This window comes from Eretmochelys imbricata, chromosome 10, assembly GCF_965152235.1.
Source record: "Eretmochelys imbricata isolate rEreImb1 chromosome 10, rEreImb1.hap1, whole genome shotgun sequence".
In the NCBI taxonomy this organism is placed as follows: Eukaryota; Metazoa; Chordata; order Testudines; family Cheloniidae; genus Eretmochelys; species Eretmochelys imbricata.
In genome coordinates this window covers 16511692-16526729 of record NC_135581.1, presented here as the reverse complement: position 1 = coordinate 16526729, position 15038 = coordinate 16511692, and the positions used below count along the sequence as shown (strand labels likewise).

At 41.9% G+C, this 15038-nt stretch overlaps 1 protein-coding gene across 1 annotated transcript in view; it reads left to right on the top strand.

The window, feature by feature from the left end:
• Positions 1-15038, top strand: part of LOC144271404 (putative short-chain dehydrogenase/reductase family 42E member 2) — a 51437-nt gene that overhangs the window by 22855 nt on the left and 13544 nt on the right. The window contains exons 5-10 of the mRNA XM_077828745.1: positions 977-1072; positions 1822-1882; positions 3778-3896; positions 7395-7470; positions 8690-8772; positions 12442-12579. Coding sequence (XP_077684871.1) covers positions 977-1072; positions 1822-1882; positions 3778-3896; positions 7395-7470; positions 8690-8772; positions 12442-12579 — 573 coding nt within the window. The remainder of the gene's footprint in view (positions 1-976; positions 1073-1821; positions 1883-3777; positions 3897-7394; positions 7471-8689; positions 8773-12441; positions 12580-15038) is intronic.

The window sequence follows — 15038 nt, the reverse complement described above, 5'->3', positions numbered from 1 at the left end:
CGCAGCCACTGGGAATCGTCCCAGACCCGCAACACTATGTCGTCCCACCAGTCTGTGCTTGTTTCCCGGGCCCAGAATCGACGTTCCACCGCATGAACCTGCCCCATTAGCACCATGATGCCCACATTGGCAGGGCCCATGCTTTGAGAGAAGTCCATGTCCTCATCACGTCACCGCGCTGACGTCGCCTACTCGCCTGGTATCGCTCTGCCAGGTTCTGGTGCTGCATATACCGCTGGATAATGCGTGTGGTGTTTAATGTGCTCCTAATTGCCAAAGTTAGCTGAGTGGGCTCCATGCTTGCCATGGTATGGCGTCTGCACAGAAAAAAGGCACGGAACGATTGTCTGCTATTGCTTTCACAGAGGGAGGGAGGGAAGGAGGGCCTGATGACATGTACCCAGAACCATCTGCGACAATGCTTTTTGCCCCATCAGGCATTGGGATCTCAACCCAGAATTCCAATGGGCAGCGGAGACTGTGGGATAGCTACCCACAGTGCAACACTCTGGAAGTCGACGCTCACCTCGGTACTGTGGAAGCACTCTGCCGAGTTAATGCACTTAGATCATTTTGTGTGGGGACACACATAAATCGACTATCTAAAAACAATTTCTAAAAAACCAACTTCTATAAATTCAACCTAATTTCGTAGTGTAGACATACCCTTAGACACATGTTACTCCAATTCAAGTCAAGCTAGTTTTGCCATTATAAGGGCTACAGGACCAGGTGTGAAAAACATAGTACCATTCAACCAAACCATTGTATACAGATGTTTATTGTCCCTAATGAAATACTCTATCAGGGACTTTTCTGCACAGTTTTGTAAAAGCCTATTGCATATTAGTTAGCAAAGCAATTGTGTGAATGGCAGCAGAATTACTTTTAGATATTTCTTAACAATTATTATTTATATAAAAAATTATAAATGATACCTTTCTGGCCAAATCTATCATTTTCTGATTTATCACAGGGTGATGTGAGGGATTGTAAAGCAGTATTCCAGGCTTGTGGAGGGGTTGACTGTGTTTTTCATGCAGCTTCTTATGGAATGTCAGGTCTGGACCAAGTGAGTACAATTTTCCTATTGTTTTTCTCTCTGGAACCTTTAAAAGTAGAAGCGTATTGTTCACATAAAGGTGGGTAAATAATAGGAAAAAAATATTCACAAACTTGTTTTATATTTATTAAAACATTTTATACATGTGAAATTTTATTCATTTAAATGTTTGTGGAAAACAAATGTTGAGCCCATAGCTACAAGTAATTTAAGCTTCTGATGAATGTGATTCAATTAAATTAGTTTAAAGTGTTAACCTTTATAAATAACTTTGGCTAAATAATCTAATTAGGGAATGAGGGGGCATTTATTAAATACTAAGCACCAAATCATTAACCTAGTGCAGAGCCCAAAATAATCAGAATGTTGTACTAAAGGTTAATTAAAGCAACCCTGAGGCTTCTAGTTTATTGGGCAGAGTGGACAGGACAGGACAGAGCCATGGCCAGGCCCCAGAATAGGGGAAAGCACACAGGTGTATAAATCTACCTTCCAGCTCTCATTTCTATGCCAGTCATACCTTGGGCAGAACAGATAATTGAGGCCTTGGGATCTGTTTCCCACCCCATCCCCATTTTTTAATTTAAACTTTACTTACATGAAACTGACACAAAAAAATAGAAGTGAGGTTTTCAAGAAAATAAAACAATAAAATAAGTAGCAAAGTAGATATAACTGCATTTGGTTTTGGTAATTACAAAGCTGTGTGGTGAATTTAAAGTGTTTAATTGGATACTGTACAACTTCTCTATTTCTAGCTACAAAAGAAAGAACAGATTGAATCCATAAATGTCAATGGAACAAAAGTAGTCATTGATGGTATGTATCTAGATTTTCCTTCTTGGGGCCTGATCCAAAGCCCATTGAAGTCAGTAGAAAGACTCCCATTCACTTCAGGTTTTTAGTGATTGATTTGACAAAGACCAACTCTTCCATCCTTATTCACAGAGTAAGGCACAACTCAGAGAGAGTAAGGGTGGCAGAATTAAACCCTAAAGTTACGTAATTATGATATATTTAAAGTATTTCTTACTGCGAGTAGGATATCTGGGATGAAATCCTGGCTTTTTCCATTATATTTTGTCCTTTTAGCAACAATTTCAGGAGACTGACAACAGTTCAGTTTCTGATGATATGGCTTTTCATACTCTATTGTACATATCAAAATTATTTTTGCTTTTGCCCTCACAGCAAAGGCAAAAGCAAAATTAATTTGTACCCACTTTTGTGTTGCCTATATGCCCATGCACAGTCCCCTTCTCTCATGGCAGATTATGTCTACCTGGAGCAAAAATAGCTTAAGTGAAGTGGTAAGCAAAGCCAAGAATGAATCAAGGAACATATCCGTTGAAATATTTCCCTCTTTAGTCCCAACCAGAAACTATCTCTAGAGCCACAGAATTTGCAGAGTTACGTCTCCACAGGTTTATAATGGAGCAAAAATTGTGGGGGATACATACATGCTGAGATTTCCCATGTGCCTGTCATTTTTCAAGAGTACACATTGCCAAAAGGCAGAATTTGACCCCATGTATTTGCAACCACAAGTATTTTCTCAGTCACTATTATGACAGCTGCTCTCCCTGCTGTTGTCACCACAACCTGTGGGGAGCCACGCAGTGGTGCTATTCCTAACACAGTTGGACCATGCTTCTGGCTGTTCCTTCCCACACACTACCTAGTGTACCCATGCTTGTGTCTGCATAAGATTTCCTACATACAAAAGTGGAGTATGGAAACCTCAAACCCAACCAGAACTCTGGCACAAGGGACTAGAGTCAGCTGTAATATTAGGGATGGTGGATTTGAATCCCATTTGACCAAAGATTTTTGTTTTTGTTTTTTGTTTTGTTTTGTTTTCTGTCTCCTATCTTGGAGGAATTTTCCTCCATTGCACTTTGGAAAAGGAAGGTTGAGGAGCACTCTGTTCTCCTTCATAACACTTGGAAGGCTGCCTCCACCTTTTTTCCTCCAATCCCTGGGATGACGGTGTGGGAAACTTTTCTCCACTGAGACATTTGGGAAGACATCTCTGTTTCCTATCACGCTTAAGTTCTCACAAGATGAAAATGGGGATAACCTCATGGAGGTGTGTACATGTGCGCAAGGAGGTGGCAGGGGTACAGGCCAGATGTGCTCGAAGTAGCAGCACTACGAGCACAGCTGCCTACTGCTCAAGCATGGGCTAACGTGACTTCAGCAGGGAGAGCTACAGTCCATAAGAAAAGATGATGCAATCATTTATAATTCCATATGATCATATGCATGTGCCTATTGCTCTTCTTTTCTAACTCAATCATACACAGTAAAAATATTTAATGTGATGTTACTGAAATGCAGCAGGGCTTTTTATTTCCATCCAAGTGTACTCACACAAGTAACGACCCCTCACCCACTAGTGACTGCAATTCGGTGGTGATGGGATTGTTGCATGTATGTAGTTTGTAAAGCACTTGGTAATAACAATAGCATTCATATAGCACTTTCCATTTTCAACCTGTGGCATAGACACTAACTAATAGATCTTTTGAATGAAAAATTTCCATATGAATGAAAGGTATTATGTTAATTTAAAAATAATGCTAAAACTGAAAGACAGCCCTTCTTATGTTTGCACTAGTTGCCTTTAACAAGAAAATGTTTGCTGCCAGTTTATGTGGATTTTCATATTCTTCCCCTTTTCTTAAAATAATGCATTTTGTATATTACTGTAGTTTGCAAACAAAGAAATATCCCAAGGCTGATCTATACTAGTACAGTGAATGTGGTGTTTGGAGGGAATCCCATTGAAGAAGGAGATGAGGAAACTGTACCATATTTTCCACTAGAAAAGGTATTTTACTTTGCAACAGACCTCGTCAGCTTGATCAGTAGCAAAGCACTGCTGTCCAACTTTATGAAACTGTATTTGTGTTCCAAAGTAGGCTTCTATAGAGGGCATTTATTTAAGTTAGTAGTATCAGTCTGTCTTTGGGTAGAGGTAGCTATTGCTGCCATAGCTCTGACTTAAACGCTGTGAGATTATTCTAAGAGTGGACTGTGATCAGTTATTCAGTCCTTATCCATAAGTAAGCACATTTGGGATCTTGCAAAAATAAACAAACTAAAAAATTGGAATTTGAAAATAATGGGAAGATTCTTTATTGCAGGGGGCTGTCAAGGAGTCTTTTGGCTCCCTGGTTCTCTACCCAGCCCAAGTATAAATTAGAGTAGTCTGGGGGCTGTTCTAATTTCATCCAACTTGCTGTTGTCTCTGAGGGAATGTTTACCATCTGGAGCCCCTTGTGCCTTAGCCACTCCCACTGCTTGCTGCTCTTCCCTGTCCTCAAAACACCTCATGTGTTTAGGAGTCACCGCTTCTTCTTTGACTGTTTGTTTACGCAGATACCACTCTTAATGGTGATCATGCACCCCATGGCTGCAAGGTCAGATTCTTCTTGAATAGAAGTGTCCACTGGGGCTGTGCCTGAGCCCTGGGAGCACCGTGACCATTGCAACCAACGGGTATAAGAGGTGGGGCAGCCTCAACTTCCTCTCAGTTTCTTCTTAGCACCCATGGCTATGAGACAGAACCCCACAGAGCCTGCGTCTCTTCACCTACAGAAAGATTAGTTATTGTTAGATACCTAGATTCACTTCGATAAATTTTAGTTAACCCATTGGTTTAAAAAAATTGTATATATATCACCAATTTAGCTGCTTGGGGCATTGATAGGTTTCCTTGCCGCCTCCCCTCTCTTCCAAGGCCTACATCCCTCTGTATATAGGCCCCAAATAGCCAAAGTCTCCAGGATTCAAGATTTGTTCATCTTGTGACACAGCAAAGCCCATAAATGATGGGCATGTGATGCCTTTTCAGGCCCTTATGCCAGGTTCTCCTTAGAAACAAACTCACTCCCAGGCTTCACCCGAATTTCCAGCCTCGAACTTTCAATCAGCCAAAGCAAAACTTCAGACACATTGGATTTCAGTAAGAACATTGTCCTTTGATATAGCCAATACTCGATCAATCTGAGCCACACCTAAACTATGTGGTGCATTTGTGGAACCAGTGAGAGGACAACCAATACCCTCAGAGACTAAATGGGTGTCAGACTATATATGAACTTGCTATGTACTAACTAAGACAGACATTTCTGGACACATTGTTTCAATCTACTTGAGCCTAAGCAGCCTTTACCACCTCTTTGAACAGTATCCCAATGTCTGAGATATATCTGGTGGCACCATGGATCAGTCCATAATTTTACCTCTAGATTAGATGCAAGTTTAGGCAGAGCCATCCATCAATCGATCTTTAAGTAGGACTCCTTTTACCCGCCTCTGAGGATGAGATACTGCTTGCTAATCACCAAGGGTATGTCTACACTTCAAATAAAAAGCCACAGCTGGCCTGTGCCAGCTGACTAGAGCTCCCAGGGCTCAAGCTGAAGGCCTGTTTCATTGTAGTGTAGACTTCTGGGCTCAGGCTACAGCCTGAACTCTGGGACCCTCCCACCTCGCAGGGTTTTACAGCCCAAGCTCTCCAGCCTGGGCCCAAATGTCAATACTGCAGTTAAACAGCCAAGCCTAATGAGTAAGGCTATGATTTAGTCATGAAGGTCACGGAATCTGTGACTTCCAAATACCTCTAAGACTTCAGCCAGCTCCAGTTGGGCGCTGCAGGGTCCCCTGCCACCTGCAGAGGCAGAGAGCTGCAGGGTACCCCCGCTGCCCAAGGCAGCAGGAGCCCCCCGCAGCTTCCGGCCACTGCAGGTGGCAGGCAGACCCCCTGCTGCTCCCAGCTACCATGGGCCCCAGGGGGAACCCTCAGAGCTCTCTACCTCCACAGGCACCAGGGGGAACCCCTGCAGCTTGGAGTCGCCAGCAGAGAGGGTCCCTGGAGCTCCCAGCCCACCCGCAGCTGCCCAAACTCCCCATTTTTTCACGGCTATTTTTAGTAAAAGTCAGGAACTGATCAGGGGCTTCTGTGAATTTTTCATTATTGCCCGTGACTTTTACTAAAAGTATCTGTGATTAAATTCTTAGCCTTACTCATGAGCCTGAGTCAGCTGGCACAGGCCAGCTGCAGGTGTCTATTTGCGGTGTAGACCTGCCTCAAGAGTGGAATCTGTGTAGACCATCACTTGCAGAAGGAAAAAAGGTAACTGTGGTTCTTTGAGATGTATTGTCCACGCAGATTCCACTACCAGTCCTCCATATCCACGAATTCAGAATCCTGCGCTATGGAATTCTTTACTGGCAAAGGAACTGAGAAGCAGTTGGGGCCTCCCTACTCCTTATACCCTTAACTACAGGGGTCACAAGGTCTCTCAGGGAGCACGTGTGGCCCCAATGGACACTGCTATTCAAAAAAGAATCCAACCATGTGCACATGGGGCTCATGCACACCACCAAAAGTGGAATCTATGCAGACAATGTATCTCAAAGAACCGTAAAGTAAGTGACCACTCTTTCTGGTTCTATGCATGTTGCAGACTCCTTCATACCAAAGGAACGCTAAGCCGGGGGCTTATCAGTGGTTTTTCCTCCCTTTGTGCCACCTGATATATTTCAGTGGGAACCTCAGGTCATGTAGAGACTCTGTGGCAGCTCCTACATCACCTCTTCCTACCCCTAAGAGGCCATTTCAAAAGCCTGTGATCAGCTGCATGTAAAGGAGCCCCAGTCACACCCCTTTTCCCTAGCTATGCCCCTATAATGTCAGCTGTGAGTTGGGACATATAGGAACCACTGTGGCAACACTCTGCCACCTTATGATTTCTCTACAGTGGGGCAGTCCTCCAGGAAGCTGATTTTAGGGACACTGCAGCCAGAATGCCCCAGAGCTGCCCCAGCACATGGGAGAATTGAGCCCTTCAAGTCTATACTCTAGTTAAGCAACTTAAGTTTTAAGATTAATGAGAAATCTGGCATGAGTAAATGTATAAATTAAAAAATCACTTAATTGATATGTATTTACCCTATTGTTTTCACAATACTGTTATTTATATCAAAAATATCTACCTTACCAAAGAATAATTTGAATCAAAGCATATATTTGAAGCATATCATAAGTAAAAATAGAAATTTAAAAGAGGGCTATGCTCAGTTTACTGGGAATCTAAACTTGTGTAGCCAAAAATACTAACCTGTCTCTTTTAATCATAAACAGATAATTTAGGGTTGGAGGCCTAAATAATTTCTCCACATCTTATGTTTTGAGAAGATTTTATTGAGGTTATGGCTGCAAGCTGGATAGATGTGCAAGTTTACTGAAAAGTTATCAGAGGTGTCATTTACCAACGTAGGGATATAGTTAGGCAATTCATTATATTTGCACTCTTTTCAGCAGGTTAATCATTATTCTAGAACCAAAGCAATGGCAGACCAAATGATCCTTGCAGCTGATGGAACCCCACTAAAAGGTACATATAAAAATCTACTTTTCTGATATCACTACTGTATGTCAAACTATGAACATAAAGGGGTCTTTTCTTCCCTCAGTTAATGTGTCTAATCTCAGTGTCCATGTATATTTAGGTGGACAAGAGACTATACACAAAGGGGAAAAGGGATAATCCAAGATTCAGAAAATTAAAACCTTATTTCTTCAAGTCAATTAAAAATGTTTATAAATTCTACTGCAAATATAGGCTCTGAGCCTGCATTTCTTTTTCATATACACACATACTCATGCCAACAGTCCCACTAAGCTTCACTATAGACACAGTGGCCCCTAAACACTCTCTCCACCAGCTTAATCCTCACAGGTCATTAGGGCTTACAGATGACTTGCAACAGATAAGGAAGAAGGCAGACAGATGCTTGTTACTTAGATTTTCAGTTTCTGAGTTATGTTAGTTTCTCAAATTCTGAGTACACAGATAGCAGCTGTGCCAAGGCGGCTTTATTCAATCTACACTAGGCAAGCAGGGTATGATCTTGTCTACCAGAGGCAGACCTTGCTACCATTATCCACAGCTGTGAGCTCAGACACACACCACTGTGATGTACTCTACGTGGGGATACAACTTGAAACTATTCGTGCAGAATATGTCTGTTACTTATAAGTAGTTTCATACAGAAAGCACATCATATCTGTTCTCAGTAGAGAGCACAGGCTGCCTGTTGATTTCTATGAGATATTTAAAGGTTTAGGACTTTTTAAGGTCAAAACTAACTGATTTGGATGCTGACTGCTTGAGAAACTGTTTCTATCTCTTTGTGATACTGCTACAACTGTGATCAGAGGAGGTGTCTGAATATAGCTAGTTGTATTAGACACTGTGATTTTCAATCTTCTGTGTGCCTGAAGATGGGCATTTCTTTTATAAATAGACTGTAAGAGGTGGCCTTTGCGAGTTAGGCATGAGGGTACATTGGTAGGGAAATATGTAAGATGCTGTTCATATTGCAGCTATTTTATGGTCAGAGGATTTCAATTTTCAGGACTCACGAGTCAGCAGATTTCATGAGTATTAAATTCACATTGTAAAAGAAGATGAAGAGAATTTACTACAAAGGGACCAGTGTGTTTGGCCCTCTTATCGTTTTCAAAATAAAATATAAACCGTATATGAAGTGTACCTGTCATGTACTGATATGGAAACTATTTGGAAAATCACATTTCATTATATCTCCTAGGAGGCGATAAGCTCCATACATGTGTTCTTCGCCCACCAGGCATCTATGGACCAGAAGAGCAAAAACACCTGCCACGAGTATTAGTATGTATTGTATTATCAGCTCTGGAGTGCATTACAAATATTATAGTACCTGTACTGTTTAAGTCTAAAAAATTCAAAAGCTAGTATCCTGGTTACTGATCTAACCAGTCCCTCAAACAACCTTTTGTTGACTGACCACATAATGCAAGCTGACAAATAGCATAACTGGAGGATGATGCGAATGAAAATTATAAACATGGTTTTTTTGATAGACAAAAACTGGGCTAGTGTTGTGGAGAAAGGGCTACACCTGCATCACTGGTTATTATGCATTATTTGTTTTGTTGAGTAAGCACTTTAAACAATAGTAAAATATGATTTCAGGATTTTTCTGAGAATATTTTATGCTGAAGTTAATCAGACCATAGCCATGACATGCAGCCATAGTTAAATCTTCCTGATGTCAAGTTTTAGATGTTGGGTTTTTTTTGTGTTGTTGTTTTTGTTTTTAAAGAGGCAAACATTTGGTTTTTAGGCAATGACTAATTAAATGAATCACATTGCTTGGCAAATCACACCCTTCCTGCAGTTATTTCATGCATAAGAACAGCCATACTGGGTCAGACCAATAGTCCATCGAGCCCAGTATCCTGTCTTATGACTGTGGCCAATGCCAGGTGCTTCAAAGGGAATTAACAGGACAGGGCAATTATCAAGTAATCCTGTCACATTCTGGGGTGCAGCCCAGAAAGTGAGGGGTTGTATCATCACCTGACCTGCAATCTTGGGTGCCTCACAGTGCTTTGCTGCTGTGGCTCCCACCTGGGCCACTCACAGCCTTCCAGCATGAAGATAACACCCTGAGCATGTACAGCTGAAGCCTGCCAGCACACTCTAGTCACATTCTGGCTTCCACGAGCCTTGCTTAGTATTTACAGGATGACCCCAATACACTCCTGGACCCAGATATTCCCCCAAAAAACATGTGTTCTTCACTAACCAGCTCTCTCCTGGATAGTCCAGATATTGGAGGTCCATTGTCCCTCTCAATGTACAACAGTTGACTACTTTAAATGGAGTTACCCCTACAGTTCAGTTTAAAGACAACACTGGATTAGTTTTGATTAAAGAATAAAACAAGTTTATTACCTTTTGTAGGTTTTAAGAGAGTACAAGGCATTAAAGTCAGAAATGGCTACAAGAGAAATAAAGATAAAATGCTTTCTAGTGCTAAAATTTAACAAACTAGACTTGATCTCAGCAACAGGGCTGATGAAATTTCATGTCAGGATCTCTCCCAAAGTCAAATGGCTGCTTCCTTTGTCATCTTAGGTGAAAGAGAAAGGGAGATAGATAGGGAAAGATCCCTGGGGTGTTTTTGCCCCTCATTTGTATAGCCCGGTCACCCTTTGAAATGTATTTTCCTGAGAGTTAACCCTAGATAAAATTCATTCCCGGTGTGAAGTTTGAGTCATGGAGTCTTGCGGTGAAAAAGATTCCATGCTGTTTGCTAAAACGTAGATTGATCTGTTCAGGCCCCCTTCTTTGCTGAAGAATGGCCACTTGACAGGTGATTGCCTATCAACTTTGATGACAAAGCTGGCCTTTGTTTTTGAGAAACAGGTTTAGCCACATGCCAGATTACCTGATAACCACTGTGATGCATAGGACCTCAAAGTAGCAGCCTGTTACCCCCATATTCATCATTTGTATATGGTTGTGATATTTCATACAAAGTATGCAATGTCTGAATTTCAGTCCATGTTCATAACTTTACATATAATGTTGCTACATACTTTCACCATATTATTGACCAGTGAGTTATTAGTTTTCGTATGATACCTCACAAGGCATTTTTTTTTTACAAAGATTATTACAGTAAAATATATTTTACAAAGATTATTACAGTAGTGTGTAGGGTGTGAATACAGGGGTGCATTCAGTCACAGATATATGCCCTGTCATCCAGTCCCAGCATCTGGCAGTCAGCGGCATAGGGTTACACAGAGCATGAGGTTGCATCCCTGACTATCTTGGCTAATAGTATTGATGGACCTATATCATCTTTTTGAAATATAATTTTTTATAGTTTTCACCTTCACAGCATCCTCTGGCAATGAGTTCCACAGGTTGACTGCATTATGTGAAGGAACTTCCTTTTGTTTGTTTTAAATCTGCTGTCTTTTAACTTCATTGGATGACCCCTAGTTCCTGTGTTATGTGAAGGAGTAAATAAAATTTCCTTATTCACTTTCTCCATACCTCTATCATATACCTTCTTGTTCAGATTAGAAAAGAGATGACCAGTCCCAGACTTTTTAATTTCTCCTCACATGGAAGCTATTCCATACCCCTAATAATTTTTGTTGCCCTTCTTTGTACCTCTTCCATTTCTAATCTTTTTGAGATCAAGTGACCAGAACTGCACACAGTATTCAAGATATGGGTTTATCATGGATTTATATAGTGGCATTATGATATATTCTGTTTTATTATCTATCCCTTTTCTAATGGTTCCTAACTTTATCTTTTTGACTGCTGCCATACATTGAGCGGATATTTTCAGAGAACTATCTGCAATGATTTTAAGATCTTTCTTGAGTGGTAACAGCTAATTGGGATTATGTTTTCCAGTGTGCATTACTGTGCATTTTCCAAGATTTGAATTTCATCTGTCATTTTGTTGCCCAATCACCCAGTTTTGTGAGATCCCTTTGTAACTCTTTGCAGTCAGCTTTGGACCTAGGTGTCCACAGTAATTTTGTATTTTGCCACCTCACTGTTTTTACCCCTTTTTCCAAGTCATTTATAAATAGGTTGAAGGGCACTGATCCCAGTACAGAGCCCTGGGGGACACCACTGTTTACCTCTCTCCATTCTGAAAACTGACCATTTATTCCTACCCTTTATTTCCTGTCTTGTAACCAGTTACTGATCCATGAGAGGACCTTCCCTCTTATCCCATGACTGCTTAGTTTGCTTAAGAGCCTTTGGTGCGGGACCTTGTCAAAGGTTTTCTGAAAGTCTAAATACACTATGTCCACTGGATTACCCTTGTCCACATGTTTGTTTGACCCCCTCAGAGAATTCTAATAGATTAGGTAGGCATGATTTCCATACAAAAGCCATGTTGAATCTTCCCCAACAAATCGTGTTTATTTATATGTCTGATAATTCTGTGCTTTAACATAGTTTCAACCAATTTTGCCTGATGCTGAAAGTTAGGCTGACTGGTCTGTAGTTGCCAGGATTGCCTCTGGTCCTTTTTAAAAAATTACCGTCACATTAGCTATCTGCCTGTCATCTGGAATGGAAGCTGATTTAAGTGATAGTTCTGCAGTATCATAACTGTGGTATATAACCTATTTGAGTTCCTTTAGAACTCTTGGATGAATTACCATCTGGTCCTGATGACTTATTACTGTTTAATTTATCAATTTGTTCCAAAACCTCCTCTACTGACACTCAAATCTGGGACAATTCCTCAGATTTATTACCTAAAAAGAATGGCTCAGGTGTGGGAATCTCCCTCACATCCTCTGCAGTGAAGACTGATACAAAGAATTTGTTTAGCTTCTTCACAATGGCCTTGTGATCCTCAAGTGCTCCTTAAATGCCTTGATCATCCAGTGGCCCAACAGTTTGTTTGGCAGATTTCCAGCACCTAAGGTACTTTGAAAAATGAAAAGCAATTTTTTAGTCTTTTGCATATGCTGTCTGTTTCTACAGATGAATATCCAAAGAGGGCTATTTAACTTCAAATTTGGAAATCCCAAAGCTCAGATGAATTGGGTTCATGTAGGAAATCTTGTGCAAGCTCATCTCTTAGCTGGTGAAGCTCTCACCCCTGAGAAGGGTTATATAGCGGTAAGTAAACAATTTTAAATATCCTATCCGGTTGGATACACTTTTAAAATATGGGTCACTTTCTGTGGCTTTTAGATAAAATTCTGTGTCTAAAAGTCAATCTGCTAAATTCTCAAAAGTACTGCATATGCAAACTGTACAGTTCCACATGCGAAATGTCTTCTTTGTAAATGCAGCTCACATTCATCTTGTTAATATTTTTGTGTCACATCTTTTTCTTCTTGTAAGCTAGCTTTGCAAAGGTAAGATTTCCTGCCTGCTCAGGTTGAGTAGGAATTTTCCCCAAGTGAATATGGCAATCATCAAATTCTCTAGAATCAAAGTTTTTAATTAATTTTTTTTCCCAAAAGCTGGCTTTGATTCTAGATGTGTACATTTTTAATTGACCAATCTGAAACCTTTGGGGCCTAATTTGTACATGCTCAGCATTCCCAAAAATGTGGGTATTCAAAATTAGTGAACACTTATGAATATTTTTACTTAAATTTCCAACCCTTATAGTTGTGACAAAAATCTTAAGAGCATGAACCATTACACACCTGACAGCAATGCAGCTGCGCTCACACAGCCTGGCAGCTCCAGCATCCGTCAGGCTCATAGATTGCACCTCTCCTTCTGACTCTGTTCAGCAGCTGAGCTACTGTAGAAATATATGAATTCTCTGGGCTCTTTGGAGTATTCCCTGCCCTGGGCCTATGGTGAAGGGAAGATCAGCAGCTCCTCTAGGCTCCGCCTCTTCTGGGCCAGGTTGTTTTATTCCCACCCCCAGTTAGCTAAGACCCAGTCCCAGAAAACCCCTGTTCTATTGCCCTCTACCCTCTCCTCCAGGGAGGGGCAGAAATCCCAACAGTGACAGTGGCCACCCTCTTCAGTGTTGGAGGCTATAGACATCAACCCTTCAAACCTCCCCAAGTTTTTTGGAAATGATGATGCAAGTAGAGCAACCAGGGGAGAGAGAGTTTCCTGCCACCAAGGGAAGGCTTGGGTCCCCAGTTTTGGGGAAGTTATTCAGGCAGCTACTGTAGCAAGGACGAGGCCCAACTTGGAGGGGCTGAAGTACCTTGTGCAGCTTGGAAGAGACTGCTACACAGTGAGTCGAGGAAGAGAACTGATCAATTTGGAGAGAAAGGAGGGAGGAGAGAAGAGAATTGTTAGACTGTGGAATGTGAGCTGATGAATTTGTGGGGTAAAGAAAAGAAAATTGATCAGTTTGGTGAGGGTAGAGAACTGAGTTGGTAGTAAAAGAATGGGGGCGTTACTGAGGTGCAGCTGGTGGGTGACTGAATGAAGATTGAGTGTTGAGGAGGAAGGGGATGAGATGAGGTGTACATTTGGCACATGGAGTGTGGGGCTTAAATAATGGGGAGGTGGTGTTATCTGGTATATGTGTGGGCTCTATGGGCAAGGAAGTGGGAGCTCTGTATATGTCAGGGCCGGGGCATGTGCGGCATGGCCGAGGGTTTAGCAGCGGGTGCAGGCAGAGGGTCCAGTGACCAGGAGCCAGTTACCAGGAATCAGGTTGGATTGGAAAGCCAGGAGATTAGAATCTAGAGATGAACGGGAGGTCAGAGATCAAGAAACCGTTTCCAAGAGTCAGGCCAAGACAGGATACCAGGAGGTCAAGATTAGAAGGCAGAAACAGATAAACACCGTACTAGTGGCCCATGGCAGGGTGAAGCTCACTTGTACAAACAACTTCCTGTTTCCTCCTCTGGCTTAAATAGGGGCTGCAGCCCAACAAGGAGCCTTGGACCTCTCTCAGTCAGAGAGTAGGGGAAGGGCTTGTGCCCCAGTTGGGCTTCATGGACTCTGGCCCCAACTGCTGTCTGTGTGAGCTGCCACTGGAGAATTGGAGTGCAATGACTTCCTGGACCCGCACAGAACTGGGTTCAGGACCCACAGGACCTGTCAGTGTGTTGGTGTTTGTTTAAGTATGGATTAGTAGATGATTTTCCTGGGCTGGCTAGTAGGGGCTGTCTAGTATAATTCTGCAAAGCTGGCATAATCGTTTGAGAGATTTGACCTATCCATATGGATAAAAAGAATATTCCTCCCTGAAATTTTTCAAACCTGTGTAACTTAGTCAACTCCGATCTAGTAATCATGCTAACCCTCAAAAAAACTTCTCACTGTGGGCCATTTCCCTGACAAATTTCAACTTCTTTACTCCATATCACGTCAGTGCTGAATTTGTTGGGGGAAAAAAGTTGTAACCTTTTTATATGGTGTAGCTGATCAGTCCGATAAGCAACTGGCCTAGTGGTCAGATAGTGGCGCCACAGTTCTTTTGCAGTCTGCTTGTTCTGGACAGGGCCCTTGTGGGCCATATACGGTGGGCCTCAGTCCCTCCTGTGTGCCCCTCTTCTTTCCTCGGCGTCCATCACAACAGTGGCGTGGAAGCAGGGGACAGGAACCCAGGTCTTCCCACTCCACAGTGTCCTGACCTGGGGCACTTCCTG